Source organism: Triticum aestivum, chromosome 1A (assembly GCF_018294505.1).
Source record: "Triticum aestivum cultivar Chinese Spring chromosome 1A, IWGSC CS RefSeq v2.1, whole genome shotgun sequence".
NCBI classification, from domain to species: Eukaryota; Viridiplantae; Streptophyta; class Magnoliopsida; order Poales; family Poaceae; genus Triticum; species Triticum aestivum.
This window is the reverse complement of record NC_057794.1, coordinates 587637433-587660426: the sequence shown is the minus strand read 5'-3', so window position 1 is coordinate 587660426 and position 22994 is coordinate 587637433. Positions and strand designations below refer to the sequence as shown.

The following is a 22994-nucleotide window of genomic DNA, read 5'->3' as shown; positions in this document are numbered from 1 at the left end:
CAAGATACTACTGAACCTCGTAGATCAACCAGAGTGAGATCCGCACCAGAGTGGTACGGTAATCCTGTTCTGGAAGTCATGCTACTAGATCATGATGAACCTACGAACTATGAAGAAGCGATGGTGAGCCCAGATTCCGCAAAATGGCTTGAAGCCATGAAATCTGAGATGGGATCCATGTATGAGAACAAAGTATGGACTTTGGTTGACTTGCCCGATGATCGGCAAGCAATTGAGAATAAATGGATCTTCAAGAAGAAGACTGACGCTGACGGTAATATTACTGTCTATAAAGCTCGACTTGTCGCAAAAGGTTTTCGACAAGTTCAAGGGATTGACTACGATGAGACCTTCTCACCCGTAGCGATGCTTAAGTCTGTCCGAATCATGGTAGCAATTGCCGCATTTTATGATTATGAAATTTGGCAGATGGATGTCAAAACTGCATTCCTGAATGGATTTCTGGAAGAAGAGTTGTATATGATGCAACTAGAAGGTTTTGTCGATCCAAAGGGAGCTAACAAAGTATGCAAGCTCCAGCGATCCATTTATGGACTGGTGCAAGCCTCTCGGAGTTGGAATAAACGCTTTGATAGTGTGATCAAAGCATTTGGTTTTATACAGACTTTTGGAGAAGCCTGTATTTACAAGAAAGTGAGTGGGAGCTCTGTAGCATTTATGATATTATATGTAGATGACATATTACTGATTGGAAATGATATAGAATTTCTGGATAGCATAAAGGATACTTGAATAAGAGTTTTTCAATGAAAGACCTCGGTGAAGTTGCTTATATATTAGGCATTAAGATCTATAGAGATAGATCAAGACGCCTAATTGGACTTTCACAAAGCACATACCTTGACAAAGTTTTGAAAAAGTTCAAAATGGATCAAGCAAAGAAAGGGTTCTTGCCTGTGTTACAAGGTGTGAAATTGAGTAAGACTCAAAGCCCGACCACTGCAGAAGATAGAGAGAAAATGAAAGATGTTCCCTATGCTTCAGCCATAGGTTCTATCATGTATGCAATGTTGTGTACCAGACCTGATGTGTGCCTTGCTATAAGTTTAGCAGGGAGGTACCAAAGTAATCCAGGAATGGATCACTGGACAGTGGTCAAGAACATCCTGAAATACCTGAAAAGGACTAAGGATATGTTTCTCATATATGGAGGTGACAAAGAGCTCATCGTAAAAGGTTACATTGATGCAAGCTTTGACACTGATCCGGACGATTCTAAATCGCAAACCGGATACGTGTTTACATTAAACGGTGGAGCTGTCAGTTGGTGCAGTTCTAAACAAAGCGTCGTAGCGGGATCTACATGTGAAGCGGAATACATAGCTGCTTCGGAAGCAACAAATGAAGGAGTCTGGATGAAGGAGTTCATATCCGATCTAGGTGTCATACCTAGTGCATCGGGTCCAATGAAAATCTTTTGTGACAATACTGGTGCAATTGCCTTGGCAAAGGAATCCAGATTTCACAAGAGAACCAAGCACATCAAGAGACGCTTCAATTCCATCCGGGATCTAGTCCAGGTGGGAGACATAGAGATTTGCAAGATACATACGGATCTGAATGTTGCAGACCCGTTGACTAAGCCTCTTCCACGAGCAAAACATGATCAGCACCAAGGCTCCATGGGTGTTAGAATCATTACTGTGTAATCTAGATTATTGACTCTAGTGCAAGTGGGAGACTGAAAGAAATATGCCCTAGAGGCAATAATAAAGTTATTATTTATTTCCTTATATCATGATAAATGTTTATTATTCATGCTAGAATTGTATTAACCGGAAACATAATACATGTGTGAATACATAGACAAACAGAGTGTCACTAGTATGCCTCTACTTGACTAGCTCGTTAATCAAAGATGGTTATGTTTCCTAACCATAGACAAAATAGTTGTTATTTGATTAATGGGATCACATCATTAGTTGAATGATCTGATTGACATGACCCATTCCATTAGCTTAGCACCCGATCGTTTAGTATGTTGCTATTGCTTTCTTCATGACTTATGCATGTTCCTATGACTATGAGATTATGCAACTCCTGTTTACCGGAGGAACACTTTGGGTGCTACCAAACGTCACAACGTAACTGGGTGATTATAAAGGAGTACTACAGGTGTCTCCAAAGGTAGATGTTGGGTTGGCGTATTTCGAGATTAGGATTTGTCACTCCGATTGTCGGAGAGGTATCTCTTTGCCCTCTCGGTAATGCACATCACATAAGCCTTGCAAGCATTACAACTAATATGTTAGTTGTGAGATGATGTATTACGGAACGAGTAAAGAGACTTGCCGGTAACGAGATTGAACTAGGTATTGGATACCGACGATCGAATCTCGGGCAAGTAACATACCGATGACAAAGGGAACAACGTATGTTGTTATGCGGCCTGACCGATAAAGATCTTCGTAGAATATGTAGGAGCCAATATGGGCATCCAGGTCCCGCTATTGGTTATTGACCGGAGATGTGTCTCGGTCATGTCTACATTGTTCTCGAACCGTAGGGTCCGCACGCTTAAAGTTACGATGAAAGTTATTATGAGTTTATGCATTTTTGATGTACCGAAGTCTGTTCGGAGTCCCGAATGTGATCACGGACATGACGAGGAGTCTCGAAATGGTCGAGACGTAAAGATTGATATATTAGAAGCCTATATTTGGACATCGGAATCGTTCCGGGTGAAATCGGCATTTTTCCGGAGTACCGGGGGGTTATCGGAACCCCCCGGGGGTTTATTGGGCCTACATGGGCCTTGAGGGAGAAGAGAGAAGGAGGCAAGAGGTGGCCGCGCCCCCCTCCCCTTCCTAGTCCGAATAGGACAAGGGAAGGGGGGCGGCGCCCCCCCCCCCTTTCCTTCCTCTCTTCCACCTCTTTCCCCTCTCTCCTTGTCCAACTAGGAGTCCTACTCCCGGTGGGAGTAGGACTCCCCCTTGGCGCGCCCACCTTGGCCGGCCGCCCCCTCTCCCTGGCTCCTTTATATACTGAGGCAAGGGGCACCCTAGGACACACAAGTTGATCCTCGTGATCGTTTCTTAGCCGTGTGCGGTGCCCCCTGCCACCATATTCCACCTCGGTCATATTGTTGTAGTGCTTAGGCGAAGCCCTGCGTCGGTAGAACATCATCATCGTCACCACGCCGTTGTGCTGACGGAACTCATCCCCGAAGCTTTGCTGGATCGGAGCCCGGGGAGCGTCATCGAGCTGTACGTGTGCTAAGAACTCGGAGGTGCCGGAGTAACGGTGCTTGGATCGGTCGGATCGGGAAGAAGACGTACGACTACTTCCTCTACGTTGTGTCAACGCTTCCGTTGCGATCTAAAAGGGTACGTAGATCATACTCTCCCCTCTCGTTGCTATGCATCACCATGATCTTGCGTGTGCGTAGGAAAATTTTGAAATTACTACGTTCCCCAACAAGTTTCTCAACCATATTTATGTCTTCGATATGAGATTATTTGAACCAGTTGAATAATTAATAGATCTCAATTTATATTGACAGCTTACTTCCAATCAAGCAAACATGTCCGGCGCTTGGTAGACAGGACCGTCCACTGTCCCGGGGCTGAACTAAACTGCGAGGAGACAAGTCATTATGTTTCATGGCTTGAGGATCTTGATGCTGTCAAGACAAATTTCTTTCCTGCACTTAGAAATGTTACTACTCAAAACGTGCGACCAATAGTGTTCGTACTGAACTATGGTCACATATATTTAGGAAAGATGGTAAGATTTCTACTATTTCTCCTCAGTGCATCTTTTGCATACATTATTTTTCTAAGCTAAACTTCATTGCTAAGTATGTTACTATACGATGTTCTTCAACAGGGACTCCCGATGAATGTTGTGCCTGATTGGATCGAGAGTAAATGTACCATGAATATTGTTAGCTTACGGCCAAGATATCCTACAATGCACTTTAGTGCATTCAGGATTTGTAATAGCGAGGAATGCTTAATAGTAAAAGACTGGAGCAAAATTATGAACGATCATAGAGAAGTACTAGGGGGCAGCAACCAGAAGCGCAACCCACAATTAGGAGACAGGTTCATCTGCATGCTCCAATATGATGAATCAGCAAGGCTATACATGTTCTATGCTATTTTACCTGAGAGAGAGCAGCAGGAGTGATTAATTAGCTAGTTCATGCTCTTAGTACTTGTCCTCTCATGTCCGTGTTCTTCGTCCTGAACTTAATCTCAAAGAGTGATTTGCTTTTGTGGTGTTATGAACGCTTATAATATCATTACCATGTTGAACTTGATGATATCTTTGCTATGAAAACCGTTGGTGGTGATATATATGATGCAAGAGTTTTTATATTAATTAATATGATGATGATGAGTTATTATATCATTTATGAGAGAAATTGCATATTAGTTTGAACTGGATGGATTCTAACTAAGTGATCAAGTATATGCCATATTCATATTACCTCGATCACTTAAGTAGGTGATCAAGTATATATAATATGGATATGACATATACTTGATGACTTAGCTAGGATCCACGCATCCAGTCAAACTAATCACCTAATGATTTAACAACTCATTATAATGTAAAACAATCACTAAATTAAATTGAAAACACAAAATTAAAGTAAAAATAAAAAATAAAACCAAAACACACCCAAACATTTAGTACCGGTTGGTGTTACCAACCGGTACTAATGTCCTACACGCCCACGGAGCTGGCTCGTGCCACGTGGTTGCCCTTTAGCATCGGTTCGTGCTGAACCGGTACTAAAGGGGGGGGGGCTTTAGTGCCTACAATTTAGTGCCGGTTACCGAACCGGCACTAAAGGGCCTTACGAGCCGGTGCTATTGCCCGGTTCTGCACTAGCGATACATACATACATACATACATACATATATACATACATACATGCATGTTTGTTTCGGCAGACTGGCCTAGTGCTTCAGCCAATCAGCCTAGAATTTCTCTGAGTTTAGGCAAGTTTATCTTGGAGCAAGGCATCGAGTTTGCCCATTCCAGGGCAAAACTTTTGTGCCAAGATTCACAAATTCTAGCAAGGAAATTTCTTTTGTGTGTGTGTGTGTGTGTGTTTTGTCGTCACTCTGGTATGTTTGGACTGTGACCAAAGTGTACCTTACATGATTTTTGGCAATAACCAAAAACTTGGTATTTGTTCGATAATTGACAACATTTTGTCATGTAACTCTTTTGTCAACTCTAGTTTGTTTTCTTTGCTAATGTTGGACAACTCATGAGCAACCAAAAATTCAACCAAATCATTTGCTAGTTAATGTTTTGTTAGGAAAACCTTCCCCGCTTTTTCTATAATGATAGCTGCACTTTCTAAAAATAATATGAATAGATAGATGCTTCTCTATGGTGCAGTTTGTATGGAGACATTCGGACAGACATGGTGCAAATTCATTATCATCCATCCAAGCCAAATGCACCTCTAATTAGTAAATTCATTATTTCATTTATTATGTCTAAATTAATTATTAATATCACCATATCCATGTCCGTACAAAACTATTGGAAATAGAATTCTCCGGGAAGAGTCCGGCCTTCACCTATCATCGGGGACATCTTCCAACCTCTTCCCGATGACGTAGCGCTCATCCCTGATCGAATCATGGAGTTTGACACACAACACCTTGAAGAGATAGCAGAGCTCACAGGAGCCGAGGCTGCCCAGCCATGCGAAGCGATATACTGCTGAGTTCACAGCAGCGGAGTAGCCAAATCTTGGGAAGACAACCTTGGCGAGCACATAAGGAACGCCTAGAGCAGCGAGTAGCCTCGTGGCAATAGGCATGAAGATTTCTTGCAAGAACCAGCACATTGATATCTCCCAAGAAAGACAATCGGCCTTCCACCGAACAATCGTCGGAACCCACCTTTCATCAATGATATAGGCAAGGACAGGTCTGGCCCTTATCTGCTGAACCTTCAAGACAAAAATCCGGTGAGTCAAATATGTTTGCTATTGTTGACCTAAGTATAAGCTAATGAGAATAGTTTGGGAATTGGCTGCATGCTACCCAAAAACTGTGGCAAACAGAAACAGTGATAATTATGGAAATGCTTGGCGTCCCATAGGAGACAAGGAAATTGACGGATTATATGAGTTATTAATAATGGGAATAAAGAAGGAAACTGAACTTTGTCAGTGAGACCTGACTAACCTAAAATATGAAATGAGACACGACTTTGAGTGCCATGTAGCAAATCATTCCCGATTTAGATATGTTAAATTTGGTACATAAATGAGCAACATACACCCTCTGTCCCATAATATAAGATGTTTTTGCAAGTTAATGTTAGCTTGCAAAAACGTCTTATATTATGGGATGGAGGGTGGAGGGAGTACAATTTAAGAGAACAGAAAGCAATAAGAGAAGTTGCCACTCACCAGCTTTAGCCAGATTCTCATAAATAGAAACCCAAGGGCCCAAATGTAGGATAATGAAACGTCGTCAGCAGGTCCAACGATAGGTGATATTAGAAATAAATCAACCAGCAAGCCATTCAGGAAGGGAATGGCGATAGACTGAGAGAAAACAGCTTTTATGTTATTTAACTTCAGCACAGAATAGAGAAAATAGAAAGAAAACCACCGCAAGTTAAGTAGCTCACCCATAAGAACACAATCGTTGAGTACTTCAAAGCTAGATGGCGTGGTCTCCCACAAGTCATACAGGCAATTGAATCTCTAGTGGCAGCAATAATGGTTAATATGATGCCAATCCCAACAACCAAAGCAAGCAGATCTAGGAGGGAATATCGACAAGTAATTAAGCCAAAACTTGATAAAAATATATTCGCTTTGCTTACGAAGGAAGTTCAGCAACCATCTAGTATGAATAATCATTACCATTGGATTCAAATCCACTTGCTACTGGCAGCTGGGTGATGGCAAGCAACAAGGGACGCCCAATTGAGATTGGAAAAATGAGCACAGCCGAACTGTATATCGCAACAGTCGACCATGCAAGCACCACATTAGTGCCATACGAATACCGAGTTACCTTCTTCACTAGCGACTCAAGGTATGTGACTGTAGAAGTGCCCTTAATGAGAAACCACACAATGAAAACACGAGAAATTGAATTGGCATAGTTTCGTGGCGCTTGCCATAATGATAAGCCTTCAGCAGCACAACTGAAATTAATAGCCATGAATCACAGACATTAAAACTAAAGTGTTCTAAAAAACCCGGACAGTACACATCAGATGAAACAAAAAAAGGAATTAATACAACTTACGTGATATCTAATGGGAACAGCTCCGGTGCCAATTGGCCAGCAATTTGAACAGGAGCAAAAATTACTACGGCCATAAAGATAACGTCATACAGAAGAGCACGCTTAAAATAAAATTTGTGGAATGGTTCCTGAATATGGTTACGGTGGATGTGGCAACAGGGACAGGCAACTCCCAGCCTCAATATCTAGCCACAAGATAAACAAATTACAACACTTATTATACCAATGAACTAGTATATACTGCATATACTATAATACTAGTAACATCACGAGGTCATATAGATAAAATATGATAAATACCTTGTGAAGAGTTACGGATAACCAGAGACGTAGATTCAAAAAGATGTGTCCAATAAAACAATGAAGAGAAGCTGAAGCAAAAGATGGAGCAAACAGAAGTTCCAACCTTTGAGACATTGTTGCACCAAACATTTTTGAAGTGAAGACATCAAGCAACCAGCCAAAGAACAACGGGTACATTATAAATGCGCTCAGGAGAATACTTGCAAGAGTGGTAAAACCTGCGGTCTCTCTGAGGAATCTAGCATGGAGCCGTCTAATGAAAATTGCAATCATAAAGCGCTCCCCCCTAAAGTATTGCCAGAGAGTGTTCAGCCCAGGAAAAGTGACACCGACAGAAATGATAAGTCCATATCCAATTAGAAGGGCAGAGCCTGTTGAAGTGTAGGAGTTGACTTCACCCACACTGGAAAAACTGGAACACGATATGCACCAGTGGATTATCCTTCCCAGCGAGAATGGGATAAAAACCAAAATACAAGCAAGAGCCATGTCAAATATTACCACCTGATTAGAAAAGCATGTTGTTATAATTTTCTGGAAATATATGAGTACAAAAGGTAAGCATAAGAAATGTGAGGTGGTCATTCATATCATATATTGTACTCCCTCCGTCCCATAATATAAGAACGTTTTTACACTAGTGTAGTGTTAAAAACGTTCTTATATTATGGGACAGAGGGAGTATATAACAACGAATATCAAATTAGAAGGACATTAATTAGTTCTTTACTGCAAATATAAGAACCTAATGATCTTATTAGAAGAAGCACACACAGAGAACATTGGTTGAGAAGCAGAGCATGTTGAGGACTGATCAACTTAGATAGAAACTAACTCATTAACCTGAACAAGATCATATTGCTAACAGAGCATACCATCAAGAATGCTTCAACGGCAAGTAGCGCAAGGACTTGCAAGCCATCAAATCCACGAAACCCCTGACGCCGAGTTTCTAGGCGTGCAACCCATGGTGCAAATGGAGCTACAGCAAATGGAGCAAACCGGCACGCGAATGCAATGCAGAGCGCAAATAAAGCGAGGGCGGAGGCGGTAGAAAGACGGAGGGAGAGCAAACAGCACGCTTGAGCAAAGGATCTGGCAAGCGCGAGGCGCCAAGCCCAGAGCGCGGCGAGGTGAACGGAAAACTCCGGCACGACGCATACGGCGAAGACGAGCAGCAGCAGCAGACCCGTGAGCTTGTCGGACGCCCCCACCATGAACTCGGAAACGGGCAGCCTCGTGGGGGCGTCCGCGGCGTAGAGAAGCCGGGTGGTGATGCCGCGGTTGCATACCTGAAATGGTTCAAAATGACTGAGTGCGTCAATGTTGGCATAACATCAGATCATACTAAATGAAATATGAAAAGGAATTGAACGCAACCACATCACCACTGTGACAAGAACATACTACATTGCAACAATATTGACAAGAACGTGTTAATTGATTATACTCCACAAGGGGACATTTTTCACCGATCACCTTTTTCAGTAAGTCTGACATTGCAAACAGCATGACAAGAATGCATTGATATTTGAGTATTTGATCACATTACAAAATGGTAAATTTTGCACTTCACTAGGGAATTAATCACACGATCCAGCCAGCTTGACATGACACCTACAGCGGCATGGAAGGATCATGGAGGGGAAACCCTAGGTCGGAGGGATCGAGAGACAAATACCTCGCATAGGGGTTTTCCGCGGGCGGCGATCCACCGGAGCTGGCACTCGTCGTGGACGAACCTGATGCTGCCGCGGCAGGCGCATGGGCTCCGCAGGGGGCGCTCCGCCTCGGCGGGGAGACGGCAGATGCGGCACAGCTGCTCCTCCGCCTCCTCCTCTCCTTGGCCTCCCTTCGGGGAGATCCTCGCCCCCTCTTCTCCTCCTGTGGCGTCGGCGACCACCATTGATCGGCCTTCCCGTCGTCTCTAGCGCGGCGACAGTGAGTTTTTTTTTAGATCAGCGCGGCGAGAGCGAGTGAGAGATCGTGTAGGAGAAGCGGCAGCACGGGAGATGTTGGGCCGCTCTTGCTCTCTTCTCGTCTAGCTAGGGTCGCCGGCCCAAGGAGAATCCGTGCGATTATTTTTGTTCTTCCGTTTTTCTTCTGCTAATCCCCTTACCTTTTCGCTTTTGCTTTTTTGTACCCCTTTTCAGTTCTATTTATTTTGTTGAATTATTTACCTTTATTTCAACTATTTTTTCTGCTTTCTTTCATATTTTTTTGGCTGTTAGTGTGTGCCATCAGTCATCGGCGAATATTTTTAAATTATTACATGTTGCTACAAATATTTATATGTTCAAGGCCAGACAATTTTTGCTTTGACATTTAGGTCCTATTGTTTCATAAAAATATTAGCATTGATGAACCCATCGTTTTAATCAAAGTTCTATGATTTTTTTAATTAACACGCCAATTTTTTAAAATTGGTGATTTCTTAAAATACATGAATGCTTACATGCATAACAGTATAAAATTATTATCCGTGTTTAAGAAGCCAAGTCAAAAATTACCTGAGTACCTTCTCAAAAATACACCCTCCGTCCCATAATATAAAAGAACGTTTTTGACACTACATTAGTGTCAAAAACGTTATTTTATATTATGGGACGGAGGGAGTACATATTACCTGACTAGAAAGAATAGTTAATATAGGTGATGGTGATCTACATCTGCAGGTATCATGTGATGTTTTGAGACCAAGAGTTACTTATTGGTGTAGACCCGAATCTCAAACTTGTAAATCGTGCTTTCATCGTGTAAAATCTTGTGCTTTCTATCTATATCGATGGTTGCAGGCCTAGTGGAGGTGTCGGAGTCCTACGTGACAGAGGCCTAGGCGCCCAAAAATGTACCTCCAGTTTGCGTTCGGTTTGGGAAAATTCAGACAAGCAAATGCGACAACGAACAAATACGGTCTATGTTGGATGGATAGCTACGTCTGGACAACTCGATCCGCACGTATACTAGTGTTTTAAGAGTCGGAGTTGAAGATCCCTAAGATATTATTTTCACCTCACCGAACGACTTTACCACATGCGAATGACGTTCTTTCTCCTCATTAACAAAGTGTGGTAATCTGTCGCCGACTCCAAGAACCATCTCAAGGCATGGAACCCCTCTCCACTTCAACGTCACACTCAATCCTTGTGGCGCTGGCGCACTTGGTTGAACTTTTTGTAGCCAACAGTCAACAATGTTGTCCTCATGCTCATCAAGAGAGGCGCTCCGCTTGAACACCAAAAAATAGTGTCGACAATTTTGCCCATGGGTATACAATCTTGCCAAGTATCACCCATACCTGTATTCGTAAGAAAAACCACCGTTTAAAGAAAGTTGGGTCAAAAAAAGCTCTCCAACAGCCTTCGTAAACGCGAAAAAAAATCACAAAATCCCATAAATCCTTCAAAATTACCCCTCCATCTATTGGAAGATGGCCTTTTCGTAAAAGTGCCACATCAGCTAACCGCCATTGGAGTCCGCCGCGCCATCACCGTTGACCACTGCACACCGCAACCAACCGTTGTTGCGCCGCTCGCCTGCCCGCCACCGCCTCCGCTTGCAGCCGCCGTCGCCATTGCGCCAGTGCCAAAAACCACTTTTAGGGAAAAAAATTACGGGAACTGAGAAAAGACCTAACCTGAGAACTTCTAAATTATATGGACACCCCCGTAAAACTACTATGATGTTTTTTTACATAAATTCTAGGATATGCTCTAAGAACAAACATGAAAACGGAAGTAGCATCATTATTATTTGATAAATAGATAAATAAAACTATAAAATAAATAAAAGAGAAAAGGGAAAGGGAAAGAAAAAGAAAAACGAAGAGAAGAGGTAAAAAATAACCCGGAGTCTTCCTGGGCCGGCCTTAGCTGTCAAAGGATAGTCCAGGTGTGACCGTGTGAGTGAAGAAGAAAGCCACACCTGGTGAATCGCAAGGACGGCCCAGTATCACTCTTCCTCACTCACTCTTGCCGTCGAGACGAGACACCAACGGCAATGGCGGCCACCGGAGGCGAGGACGAGGCGATGTTCTCCGCGGAAGAAGACTTCCGAGACGAGGAAGAGGAGTTGGTGGATCAGTGCCGCATCTGCCGCCTCCCCGCCGGGCCGGGCCGCCCCCTGCGCCGCCCCTGCGCGCGCCTGCCGCGGCAGCATCAGGTTCGTCCACGACGACTGCCAGCTCCGGTGGATCGCCACCCGCGGAAAACCCCGCTGCGAGGTACCGCCTCACGCCTCCTCCTCCGCCTAGGGTTTCCCCCGTCTCTCTGCATCCATGGTCCTCCCATGTTGCTGCTAATTTCAGTCCCATTTATCAGATCACTACATGTCTATGCCCATGTCTATGTGATGTGATTCCTTAGGGAAGTGAAAAGTGTACCCCTTTTGCAGTGTGATTAACAGTACATTCCTGCCATATTGTTGCATTGTAACGAGTTATCAGCTGTGCTATTTTATATTTTCGTGTCGGGACGTGGATTTTTAGAACAGCTGCACCCCGGCCCTGGTATCCTGGTTGTCCAATATTGCTTTAAGATCTGTGCAACACAACTAACTTTTCGTATGAAAATTTCTCTTTTTTATTTCTCTCACATAAAAGATGTCTTGAAGTTCAAACCTTTGCAGCGTGGCAAAGCTTTCCATCTAGAATCTAGGATAAATCTTTCAGAATTTTTTGTCAAACATAAAATATACAAAAAATGATTTTTTACATTAAAAAATCGTTTTTGTATATTTATATTTGACAAAAAAATCTAAAAGATTTATCCTAGATTCTAGATAGAAAACTTTGCTACGCTGCAAAGGTTTGAACTTCAAAATATGTTTTATGTGAGAGAAACAAAAAAGAAAAATGTGTTTGTACGAATCGCGATGCGCAGAATGGATGGCTAGATAGAGAGGGCCCGGGTGCAGCTGTGCTATTTTATATTTTCGTGTCGCGGTGCTTGGAGCGCGCTTACTTTCCTTTCTGTCAGTTTTGTTTAGACACATCTTGTTTACAACTAATTTTAACCCCTCATACTGCGTGCCGAGCGTCGCACATTACTACGACCATGATTCCTCACTGACAATCAGCCCCCCTTCCCCCATTGTGATGTGATTAGTATGTTCTTGTCATATTGTTGGTGTGTTTTGTGCTTAATCCTTTTTGTGTTCCATTTTGATGTTGCTAAAGTTGATGCACTCCATCGTTTCGAACCATTTCAGGTGTGCAACCACGGCATCTCCGCCCGACTTCTGTACGCCACGGACGCACCTGCGAGGCTGCCCATTTCTGAGTTCATAGTGGGCTTGCCGGACAGGCTCACTGGTCTGCTGCTCCCACTCATCTTCGCTGTCTGCGTCGTGCCGGAATTCACCATTCACATCGGGACCCTCTGGTCATGGCGCCTCGCGCTTGCTAGGTCCTTTGATGAAGCACACTATCTGCTCTCACTCCGCCTCTCTACCGCCTCCGTCCTCGGTTTGTTCGCGCTCTGGGTTGCATTTGCATATGAGTATGTGCCATTTGCTGTAGCTCCATTTTTCCACTGGGTTGCACGCCTGGAAGCTCGGCGTCAGGGGTTTGGAGGATTTGATGGCTCGCAAATCCTTGCGCTATTTGCCGTTGAAGCGTTCTTGGTGGTATGCTCGGTGCTTCTCAACCAATGTCCTCTATCGATCTGCTGCCTTTTTTATGCTATGGCGAATGATAAGATCATTATAGGTTCTTATATTGTAGTAAAGCACCAATTAATGCCCTTCTGTTTTGGGGATTGGAGCAGCATTTAGCACACATTGTCATGGTTTCTTGTTTGTTCAGAGTTGGTTACGGTTCAATATGGCTCCAATTCAAAGTTTATCATCCTAGAGGTGTCCAGATAATTAGATGAAATAGTAGCAAATAGTAGCAAAACTAAAATTAAGGTCACATGAGAAAACTACTGTGCCATGTTATATGAAATAATACGAACGAACACATCAAATTTCGTATGATTGGTTTTCTACTTGTTTGCAAAAGTTGTAACAGTATTCTTGTCTAACCAGGTGGTGATGTTCGACCTGGCCCTTGCTTGTGTTTTGGTGTTTCTTCCGTTCTCTTTGGGAAGGATCGTCTTATGGTGCATATTGTGTTCCGATTCTTGCAATGTGGGTGAAGTCAACTCCTACACTTCGACAGCTTCTGTCCTTCTAATTGGATACGGGTTTATCATTTCTGTGGGTGTAATTTATGCTGGGCTGTACATTTTTGGCCAATACTTGAGGGGGAAGCGCCTTGCGATCGCAGCTTTCATTAGAAGTCTGTCTGGTATATTCCTCACAGGGATCACATGTTTTACCAGTGTTGCCAGTTTTTGTCTTAATACCCTGCACGGACTTATAATATACCCGCTCTTCTTTGGCTGGTCGCTTGATATCTGCACTTCAAAAATGTTCGGTGCAACAATGTCTCAAAGGTTGGAACTTATGTTTGCTGCATCTTTTGCTTCAACTGCTCTTCATTGTCTTATTGGATTCGAATTTTTGTATCTACACGGCTTATGGTCCACACTTCTTCACAAGGTATTTGTCATACTATATATGTGGCCTCATCATGTCAATAGTATATGGAGTATATGATTCAGGGGGTATAATGGGTGTTGTATTTTGTTATGAGTAGATATTCAGGCCAGGAGTTGCCGTTCCCACTTTCGACTATGATATTAACATTGACGAACCATTCTACAAATTTTATTTCAACAAGCCTCATCATCTTCTGCATGGCATTCTCTATATGGCTGCGGTTATTTTTGTTCCTGTTCAAATTGCTGATCGTCTGGCACCGGAGTTGTTCCCATTAAATATCACGTAAGCATTCAATTTAGTTTCATCTGATGTATTGGCCAGTCAACACCTTATTTTAATGTGTGTGATCGTTGCTACTCCAGTTGGCCTGCTGAGAGCTTATCGTTTTGGCAAGCACCTCGAAAAGTTGGCGATTCACTTTCTCGTGTTCTTCTTCTGAGGCTTCTCATTGACGAAACTTATATGCCAAATTATACTGTGTTGCTAGTGAAGAAGATAACTCGGTATTCCGTTGCCACTAATGTGGTGCTTGCGTGGTTGACTGCTGTGATATTCTATTCGGCTGTGCTTATTTTTCCAATATCAATTGGGCGTGCCTTGTTTGCCATCACCCGGCTGCCAGTAGCAGGTGGATTGAAATCCAATGGTAATGATTGTTCAGAGATGGTTATTTGACTGTTAGGCCTGGCTGTAAACAAAGCAAATATTTTCTTTTTATCATGTTTGGCTTACTTGTTGATGATGTTTTCTCTTAGATCTGCTTGCTTTGGTTGTTGGATTCGGCGTCGTAGTAACTACTATTGGTGCCTCTAGAGATGCATTTGCCTACATGACTAAAGGGAGAACGCACCTTCGAAATTTGAGCCAAGCTCTGATTGTGTTCTTATCGGTGAGCAACTTTAATTGCGGTGGTTTCCTTTATATTTTTCTTTAATCTATTTCATGCTATGGCCAAAGAACTTTGTGTTTTCTGCTCTCAGTCGGCCATCGTTCCTTTCTTGATCGGGTCGCTGGTTGATTTATTGCTAATACCATCACCCACTGGGCCTGATGATGAAGTTTCGGTTTTCTACACTTGGTTCCTGGGATTTCGATCTCTGAGAATCTGGGTGAAGCTGGTGAGTTGCAACTTCTCTTGTTGCTTTCCGTCCTCTCATAGTTTATCCATGTATGTACCATTATACCAAACTTAACATAAAAAAAATTGAGATTTTATAATATAATCAGATAGGGACTAATTTGGTACATTGCACTCAAATTGCACTGGTTGTGAAAACCACACTGCTAAAGCGAGTACCAAAAAGAACACTTCCAAATTTTTATGTTAAAAAAGTCACATCTCATCCCCAAGTCCAGTTTTTATACATTATATGCCCATTATTAAACTCATGCACTCGCACAATTAATTATCGCTATTTCTATTTGCAAATTCCCAAACTATTGTCAGTAGCTTATAGTTAGGTCGAAAATGGCAAACTTTTTCAAGTGGCCTGGTTTTTATCTTGCAGGCCCATGAGACAAGGGACACACCTTTCCTTGCCTATTTCATCGATGAAAGGTGGAGTCCAAAGATCGTTCGGTTCGCTGCGGGTTCTCGTTCAGGGAAGGTACGGCTGCGATTTTTCCTCCGAGAACTATTCATGCCTATCGCCACGAGGCTGCTCCCTGCTCTGTGCATTCCATATGTGCTTGCCAAGGGCGTCTTCCCAAGATTCGGCTACTCTGCCGCCATGAACTCAGCAGTCTACCGCTTCGCGTGGCTGGGTACCCTCGGCCCTTGTGCGCTCTGCTATATCTCCAAGCTGCTGTGCACGAAACTCCATGATTCGATCAGGGATGAGCGCTACGTCATCGGGCAGAGGCTGGAAGACGTCGCCGAAGGTAGCTGAAGACCCCTATATTCCCTGAGAACAAGGATCCGGCGATATTAACGGTTAGCGCGCAAACATGAAGGAATTGTTGATGAAGTTTCCCGTGGAGAACCGTGTCGTTTTGATGGTGTTGCTCCCGACGAACGGCTCTTGTGTATGGCTGCCCCTTTTTTGTGAATGTCTGCCCCTTTTCTGGACAGCATTCTCATGGAGGAGTATGTATATATATGTGAATAAGAATACTGGTACTGTCGAAACCTGGTGGAGTTTGTTGCCTGTGTTAGGCTTCAATTGCAGTACCTATTCATGTCTGGCTGATTTGATACTTCTCTTTTTAATCAAATAGGAATACTGGTACTGTCGAAAGACGAATAATAGCAGGATGTGTTTCCAAATTATTAATGTAAATACAATATTTTCAGCTGCTTTTCGTAAACTATGTCAATGAATTCCAACGAGCCGAGAATTGCCCGTTCAGAGGCGCGGCTATGAAGGGTAGGGAACAAGAGCGAGATCATGGAGAGCAAGCCTTGAAATGCCTTTGTGAAATAATTAAGTTACTAATTAGTGGCACATTTGTTTGGATGATCTCAAAATTTATGTTCTAAAGGAATTTTTCTTTTTTACCCAGCTTGTTCCGTAAAAAAAATACAATCCCAGCCTTCCTCTGTCATCTAACTACCATAAAAAAATCAAAAAAAAAATTAGCAGTTGATGGTGAAACCATGTAGATATAAGCGGTGGAAAATACTGCCCATGATTCAGGGCTACCCAATGTTGCACCGGTACAAACTAAACCACATACAAGTAACTACACGATCCAGATAATGTACACGCACTCAGCGCAAATGAGCCACATCAACAGAGACTTCTTCAGCATGACAGTATCGTCGTCATCCAAAGCTCCGCACAGCAGAGGCATTAAGATCCAAGATACCAAGTTTCTTGGCCAATCGACCACCCATCCATTGACCCTAGTGGCACGCTCTGCTGCCCAAGGGTACCCAACACTGGCACAGGATCTTCCATCCAGCAGAATACTTGGATTTCGGATGCATGGAGTATCATCGGTGTTCACGAAGAGTGCAGTTTTCGTCTGCGCTGCCCTGTTCCTCAAAGTATGCCGTTATGGCTTTCAGCTTCCCATTGAGGTAATTCTTCTCCACCTGCCAGAACAAAAGGGCTCACTATGACATCGGTCTAGAGGCATCGCCATCGCTACACTGCGGTGATGTCAAGCCAACATGACATACCTCAACCGCCCATGGAGGATCGATCGACAAGCACATGTCCGCCAGCTGGTCTAGGTCACTGTTGCGAGGAAGGAACATGACTACTCTCGAAGCGATCGCCGTGGCAACTTTGAAGAGATGGTACCTGAAGCGTTCGACTAGGGCATGTGAACATATGTGAGCACAGCAAGGAAACAAACAATATTCTGAACCAAGGAGCTCACCCATCACAAGGCTTAAGCATGGTTTTGACGTCATACACATCTACTTTTGCATAGTCCGGTCCACCCCATGGAGGTGACATGAAGACAGTTTCCCCCTGCACACAACAACTTCTCACGAAAGCATACAGACCAACTTGTAGACCGATTAGAGTGGCATAGCAATAAGAAGGTAACTTTTTTAGCTTAGCGGTAGTGCAAAGCTTCCTGATCTTAGCCCCTTCTGTCCCATCTCTTAGCACTGCTGCTAGCTAATTTCTCTCACCTTAACGTCTGGTTAACAACTAGGCATGTAGATGTTAAAACTTGTTTACATTAAGAAGGAAGTTATCATTATGGCAGTCATCTATGATTACGTTCTGGGACTGAACTTGAATGCTTACAATTGGTGCATTTTCTAATAAACTGAAACTGAGGCTATGCCCTATGATTCCAAAAACGGTTAGAACAAAAACTTCCTCTTGTTGGACTTCCAATGGCAAAAGATCGGTACCCTACCTAATAGTTACAGTGAACGAAAATGGTCAAATAAATGTGTTCTCACTGGCAGCTATGAAAGATATGCAGCTGTACGGAATGACATGTGCAGAAACCTAAAGGCGTGATAATTTCAAGGTATAAGGCATACATACCTTCAGATGAGGTGCTATACGGATAAAATCTCCTATAATGAAGTCTATATGATCATTGACTCCATAAACAGTTGCATTATGCTGTGCACAATCAATCTTCTGTGGGTCAATGTCAACAGAAACAACATGCTTACACCTGAAAAAGAAAAGATGATGTCAGAGACGTGGAAATCTACAGTTTGGGTACTGTAGAAGAAACTTGAAAGTTCACCTCATATCATCTTCAACCATTATGCATGCTAATTAAGAAAGTCAGCTATAGCTCTAAATACTGATAAAGCAACTTAGAAGCCATTCTTTTCATATGATGTGTCATTTTACAAGACACAAATACCTCGGTATAAACTAGATGAGTGCACAAACGCGTTTTCTACTGTCATTCATTCTCGACCAAGTATGCCCTTGACGCACACAAGACACATTATACTGAAGGTTGTTAGTGACCACTATTATCAAGCAAAGCAAGAAAAAAGGTACCTATGGAAAAGTAAGGTTTCATGCTAACATATCGTTCATCATCATTAACAGAAGATATAATAACACAATAGCAGTGACTTACTTTGTGGCAAACTGGATGGTATTTCCACCTACTCCCGTGAAACAGTCAATCAATATGCCTGCACCAACACGAGATGCATGATGCTTTGCAATGGGCTCTGGCGTTACTGAAAACCACCCCTCTTCATCCATCTTTATACCACTATCAAAAAGGGAGAAAAGCGAGTACCGCTGATTCCAATACTTGGCGATGTCATTGGAAATGTTTTCTGCCAAGTCCTGACATGAATGAGCTGTAGAATTAGAATGAAATAAAAAGTTAGTTACCTTATATACATAAATAGAAAAAGTACAAAAGATGTAGGTCCAGCAACAAGCTGCATATTGACACCACCCTCACACAAAAAGAAGAAATCTGCCAGTCAACGATATCATGTGAAAAAAATAACACAAACAACTCCTAGGAAGCTCTAACTGAGAAATATGGTCTTACACGATTGAGATCTCCTTACTCTCTTTTTCTTTTTGGTGGTGGTAGCTTCCTGGCTCACTTCTAACACTTCAGCCACTGAACTATCATTCTGCATATTTTCACCATCTTGTACTTCATCGATGGTAGCTATCACACTACATAGAGATGAGATGTTAATGAAAACCATACATATGTCAAGGAAGCAAGGAAACAACATTTAGTATAATCAGGCACACCTTGGATATATCGACTCTTTATCAGGAATGTCTGATAAACTTTGTGCTTCATTGTAATAAAGATCATGCCTCTGCTCATCTAGATGGCCGTTGTCACCAGCCTGATCTGCCAGATAAGAATGCTTGATATCACTAAACAAACTATTAATTATTGGTAAAGATAGAATATAACAGCTATGAGAAAGAAATCTCTATATAAAAATAATTAATGCCACGGATAAGGATATTAATAACTGAGTTGATTTTGTGAAGTGTCAGCATCAAGACTTGTACTGTATCAACACAGTAAGCAATGTCCTCTGGGATCAATGCAAAATAATAAATCTCTTGCGGATCACATAAAATGGAATTCACATCTTACCAAATGTTGTTTCTCCATTGTCACATGGGCTCGCGTTAGCTCCATATTGTACAACATCTTCATCAGGTTGTGAGATATAATGCTTGACACAGGATAAAACTCCAGATGATTTGTCAAGCTTTGCATTGATTTGATTGTGTTCTTCCACGAGTGTGCTTGTCAGTTGTGATACTTGTTCATCCAACCCTTGAGATGAATATGTGCTACAATATGATGCAAAATCCTCCAATCCTTGAGGGGGATCCCATGTAGATTCCTGTGTCAGGATGTTGTAATAGTAATACCGACTATAGAACTGATCCCAAAGAACCTGCCAATCTCCGCATTCATAGTAAAAATCAGAGCCAGAGTTTTCAACATGATTATTAACAGGAGATGGTTCTGCTGGACATGGATCATCATTATCATGGGACGTGAGTGGAGTCTCCCCAGATATTGTATCTTCTCTTTCAGACGATTTTTCTTCATGACAAAGTTCAGCACAGGACATTATAGATTCATTATCAACAGAATTTCGCCCCAGCATCACTTTGTTCAACTGCATAAAACTGTCCGCAGCTTCATTTTGTTGAACAGGAGAGCCTGATTTTACTGGACTGCTCATGTTACCATTTGGTTCACACTGATTAACACTGACTTCACCAAGCGTCTTTTCAACATCACCATGGTAGGCTTCACTGTAACCCGCAGTAGTCCTAGATGAAACGCATGAGTTTGTTTGCTCCATGCAATCCATCGACTCCTGAACGTGTTCCAGTTCTTCAGAATCTGTGCATGTCCTTACATTATCATCCATTGGAGTACTTGCCGCTTCATATGGTGCTTGTCGTCCCTGATGCTTACCCTTGGCAGGTGTCTTCTTTTTCTGTAACAGGTAAGGGCTTAGGGTACAGATTAACCAGCAGCAGAACTCTACATGCTGTTTTGGGCACTTACCTCTTTCCTTGTGCTGAATGAAACAGGAAGCCCCAAAGAACCCATGAGACTAGCCAATTCCATATCTTCAACAAATGAATGGTCTGTTGATAACAAGAAACAACAGACAGTATATCAGAAGAAATTGGTGGATACTTGCAGCAAAAGAAGAATAACAATCTGTAATGATTTGTTCGTATTATTTTTTATGTGCTGTCTGTGCGGGGACAGTGAGTTATGATATGAGCCAATGCTGCAAGTAGGGTGTTTACGAACGTCGGAAGAAATAAACTCATTGGATTACAGGAAAGCAAATCACACCTTCATCTGTCTGCTTGGCTGCTTTGTTGCGGGTTTTGGCTGTTTGAGATCCCTGCAAAGTTGAAGGTTTTCAAATTGCTGGTACAGAAGGCTGAAACACAGAATGGAGAATGAAGACCATGAAATAAAAAACAACATCAACTAAACATACTCTCCAAGTAAAACAAATATTTAACTTGCCACATTTACCCCCTCCCCCCTAGCCCTAAAACCCCCCAAAAAGGAGACAAAACGTTAGCGACATTTCGAGTCAATGTATCGTGTAACGTGTATTCACCATTCAATTTTTGAAGTGATCTCAATAAAATGATGTTGGCATATGTAGTATACTGATTTGATGGTCTTGCTCAGGAAGTAAAATCGTAAACCATGACGTAGCTAGTTCAACCGCACGAGCTATTCTTTTGAAACATGATGCTAGTGCAATAAAACATGCTGGTAGAAGGAAATGATTGTTCCTTGGCTGTTCTGTTCTTTCACAACAGAACTCTGAATGAAGATCATGCCACCAAGAACAGTTCGCATGCCTACCGGGCAAAATTGGGACTATTATCTCTAAAAAGAAGTTAAGGTATAAATCACATTTTCTTTTGTGAATTAGTCTTTGGAAAACTAATCGGCTGGTCTGCTGCTCGTCCTGCTCAACGGGCTACAGAAGAAGCAACATTTTCCATCTTGATATAACGAAATTGTCAACTGAACTGACGACCAAGCACAAGACTCAGAATCATTCATGAGCTAAATCATAGATGAAAGAGGCTGGAGTCTTCTTACCGTGCAACCAACCGTCTCAGTGGCACGCCAATCGTGAGGCTTCACATAAAAATCATCCCTGCAGCGAAGAAACGAGCTGTGTAAGGGGAAAAACACTGAGCTGAACGAGGAGGGTCGGAGAGGGACGAGGACGAGGGGATCGAATACCAGAGGTGCACTTCGGTGAGCCTGAAGAGCCGCCCAAGCTTTCTCATCGACGAGGACTCCGCCTCCGCCGCCGCCGGCATCTCCGTGGGCACCGGTTCGCGGGCGGGCGCCGCTTCACACGACCCGGGGCCGGGGTCGAGTCCGCTGGGTGGGGAACGAGGCGGAGAGTGAGAACTAGAGATATGGAAGTAGGGAGGGAGGGGCATATGGGGGGAGGGGGGGAAGCAGGGAACACCCACCTCAGCTCGCCGTCGACGCCCCGTCGGGGCTCCTGCGGCTCCTCGGCCGCCGTGGCCGCCATGTGACTCCTTTCCTCGTTGTCCGCACTGCGCTGGATTCGCTTTAGGATTAGGATAGGATGAGAGGAGGATTCGCCGTGGCCATGGGAGAGCTCGCGGCAGAGTACAGAAGTGGCGGCTCCGGCGTGGAGCAGCAATGGAGTCGACGGAATAGCGGCGGCGGCGTGGGGAGATAAGGGCTAATGGGCTTCCGAAAGAAAGGCTGGCCGATTATTCCCGAGCGATGATAAGCCTGGCATCAAGTACTGCGGCCCATAAAAATAGGTATACTGTTTTTTGTTCTTAAAAAAAGCATTTTATTTTATTAAATAAATAAATAAGTCAAATATATATACTCAGGTATCTAAGGGACATCCAGGGAAGGACGCCGGAGGCGCGTGTCGCCACCATGGCTACCATGGAAGAACGCAACATACCATATATAGGAGATTGAAAAGATGGGACGCAGGGACGCACCTGTAGTCCTGTGCATGGAGGGTAGAGGACACGGACGTCAATGCACATCTGTAGTAGCAGTTCGCAACTCCACAACATGTGGGATACGGTTAAGATCATGGGATTGGCCAAATCAGAAGTGGCGTCCCGGATCCAAAGACAAAGAAAATTTAGCTAAGCTATGTGCTTCTACATTCACTTCCCTACGTTCAAAAGTAAAAAACATTGAAAAAGTTCTGCTTGACTACGGATCTCACTAATAATAGCACCGTATCTTCCCCGAGCGTCCTTGTTGATGTCTAAGATAACTTGTTTCGAGTCCGAGGCCACGATAAAGCTTTGCAGATGCAGATCCTCGGCGAGTGTAAGGGCCTCGCGGCATGCAATCACTTCGAGGGTGGCTGGATCATCGAGACCTGGGATCACCAAAGATGAACTTGCTATGAAGTTCCCTTGTCTATCCCTACAC

General features: G+C 43.2%; 2 protein-coding genes and 1 pseudogene across 3 annotated transcripts; 1 reads left to right on the top strand and 2 right to left on the bottom strand.

Annotated features, from left to right (window-relative positions):
- Window positions 1-5353: 5353 nt before the first annotated feature.
- On the bottom strand, window positions 5354-9578 carry LOC123182857 (probable E3 ubiquitin ligase SUD1). The gene is made up of 8 exons (XM_044595532.1): window positions 9247-9578; window positions 8441-8857; window positions 7563-8069; window positions 7263-7447; window positions 6872-7158; window positions 6634-6767; window positions 6410-6547; window positions 5354-5944 (listed from the first exon to the last, which is right to left on the bottom strand). The coding sequence occupies exons 1-8, from the start codon at window positions 9469-9471 to the stop codon at window positions 5564-5566; spliced, it is 2274 nt and encodes a 757-aa protein (XP_044451467.1). The 5' UTR covers window positions 9472-9578; the 3' UTR covers window positions 5354-5563.
- A 1934-nt stretch (window positions 9579-11512) lies between these two features.
- On the top strand, window positions 11513-16330 carry LOC123182850 (probable E3 ubiquitin ligase SUD1; annotated as a pseudogene).
- Window positions 16331-16693: 363 nt separating this feature from the next.
- Window positions 16694-22300, bottom strand: LOC123070370 (uncharacterized). 2 transcript variants are annotated; one of them, XM_044493570.1, is made up of 14 exons: window positions 22031-22300; window positions 21792-21935; window positions 21645-21702; window positions 20871-20922; window positions 20571-20653; window positions 19635-20499; window positions 19274-19379; window positions 19078-19192; window positions 18795-18858; window positions 18627-18684; window positions 18068-18203; window positions 17439-17533; window positions 17236-17359; window positions 16694-17148 (listed from the first exon to the last, which is right to left on the bottom strand). In XM_044493570.1, exons 1-14 carry the CDS (start codon window positions 22090-22092, stop codon window positions 17047-17049), a joined length of 2064 nt encoding a protein of 687 aa, XP_044349505.1. In that variant the 5' UTR covers window positions 22093-22300; the 3' UTR covers window positions 16694-17046. The 2 variants fall into 2 exon arrangements, with proteins under 2 accessions (XP_044349505.1, XP_044349497.1); XM_044493562.1 differs by having other exon boundaries at window positions 18627-18858; window positions 19059-19192.
- Window positions 22301-22994: the final 694 nt, after the last annotated feature.

What these genes read in the sequence shown, in the direction of transcription:
- LOC123070370 (XM_044493562.1), bottom strand. Translation starts at nt 22,092, where the DNA reads ATGGCGGCCACGGCGGCCGAGGAGCCGCAGGAGCCCCGACGGGGCGTC. An exon ending in CAATGGAGAAACAACATTTG is followed by an intron (nt 19,380 to 19,634) that starts GTAAGATGTGAA and finishes CTTATCTGGCAG; the next exon opens with ATCAGGCTGGTGACAACGGC. An exon ending in ACCATCCAGTTTGCCACAAA is followed by an intron (nt 18,204 to 18,626) that starts GTAAGTCACTGC and finishes TTTCTTTTTCAG; the next exon opens with GTGTAAGCATGTTGTTTCTG.
- LOC123182857 (XM_044595532.1), bottom strand. Translation starts at nt 9,471, where the DNA reads ATGGTGGTCGCCGACGCCACAGGAGGAGAAGAGGGGGCGAGGATCTCC. An exon ending in GCGGAAAACCCCTATGCGAG is followed by an intron (nt 8,858 to 9,246) that starts GTATTTGTCTCT and finishes GAACCATTTCAG; the next exon opens with GTATGCAACCGCGGCATCAC. An exon ending in TATCCGTAACTCTTCACAAG is followed by an intron (nt 7,448 to 7,562) that starts GTATTTATCATA and finishes TCTTGTGGCTAG; the next exon opens with ATATTGAGGCTGGGAGTTGC.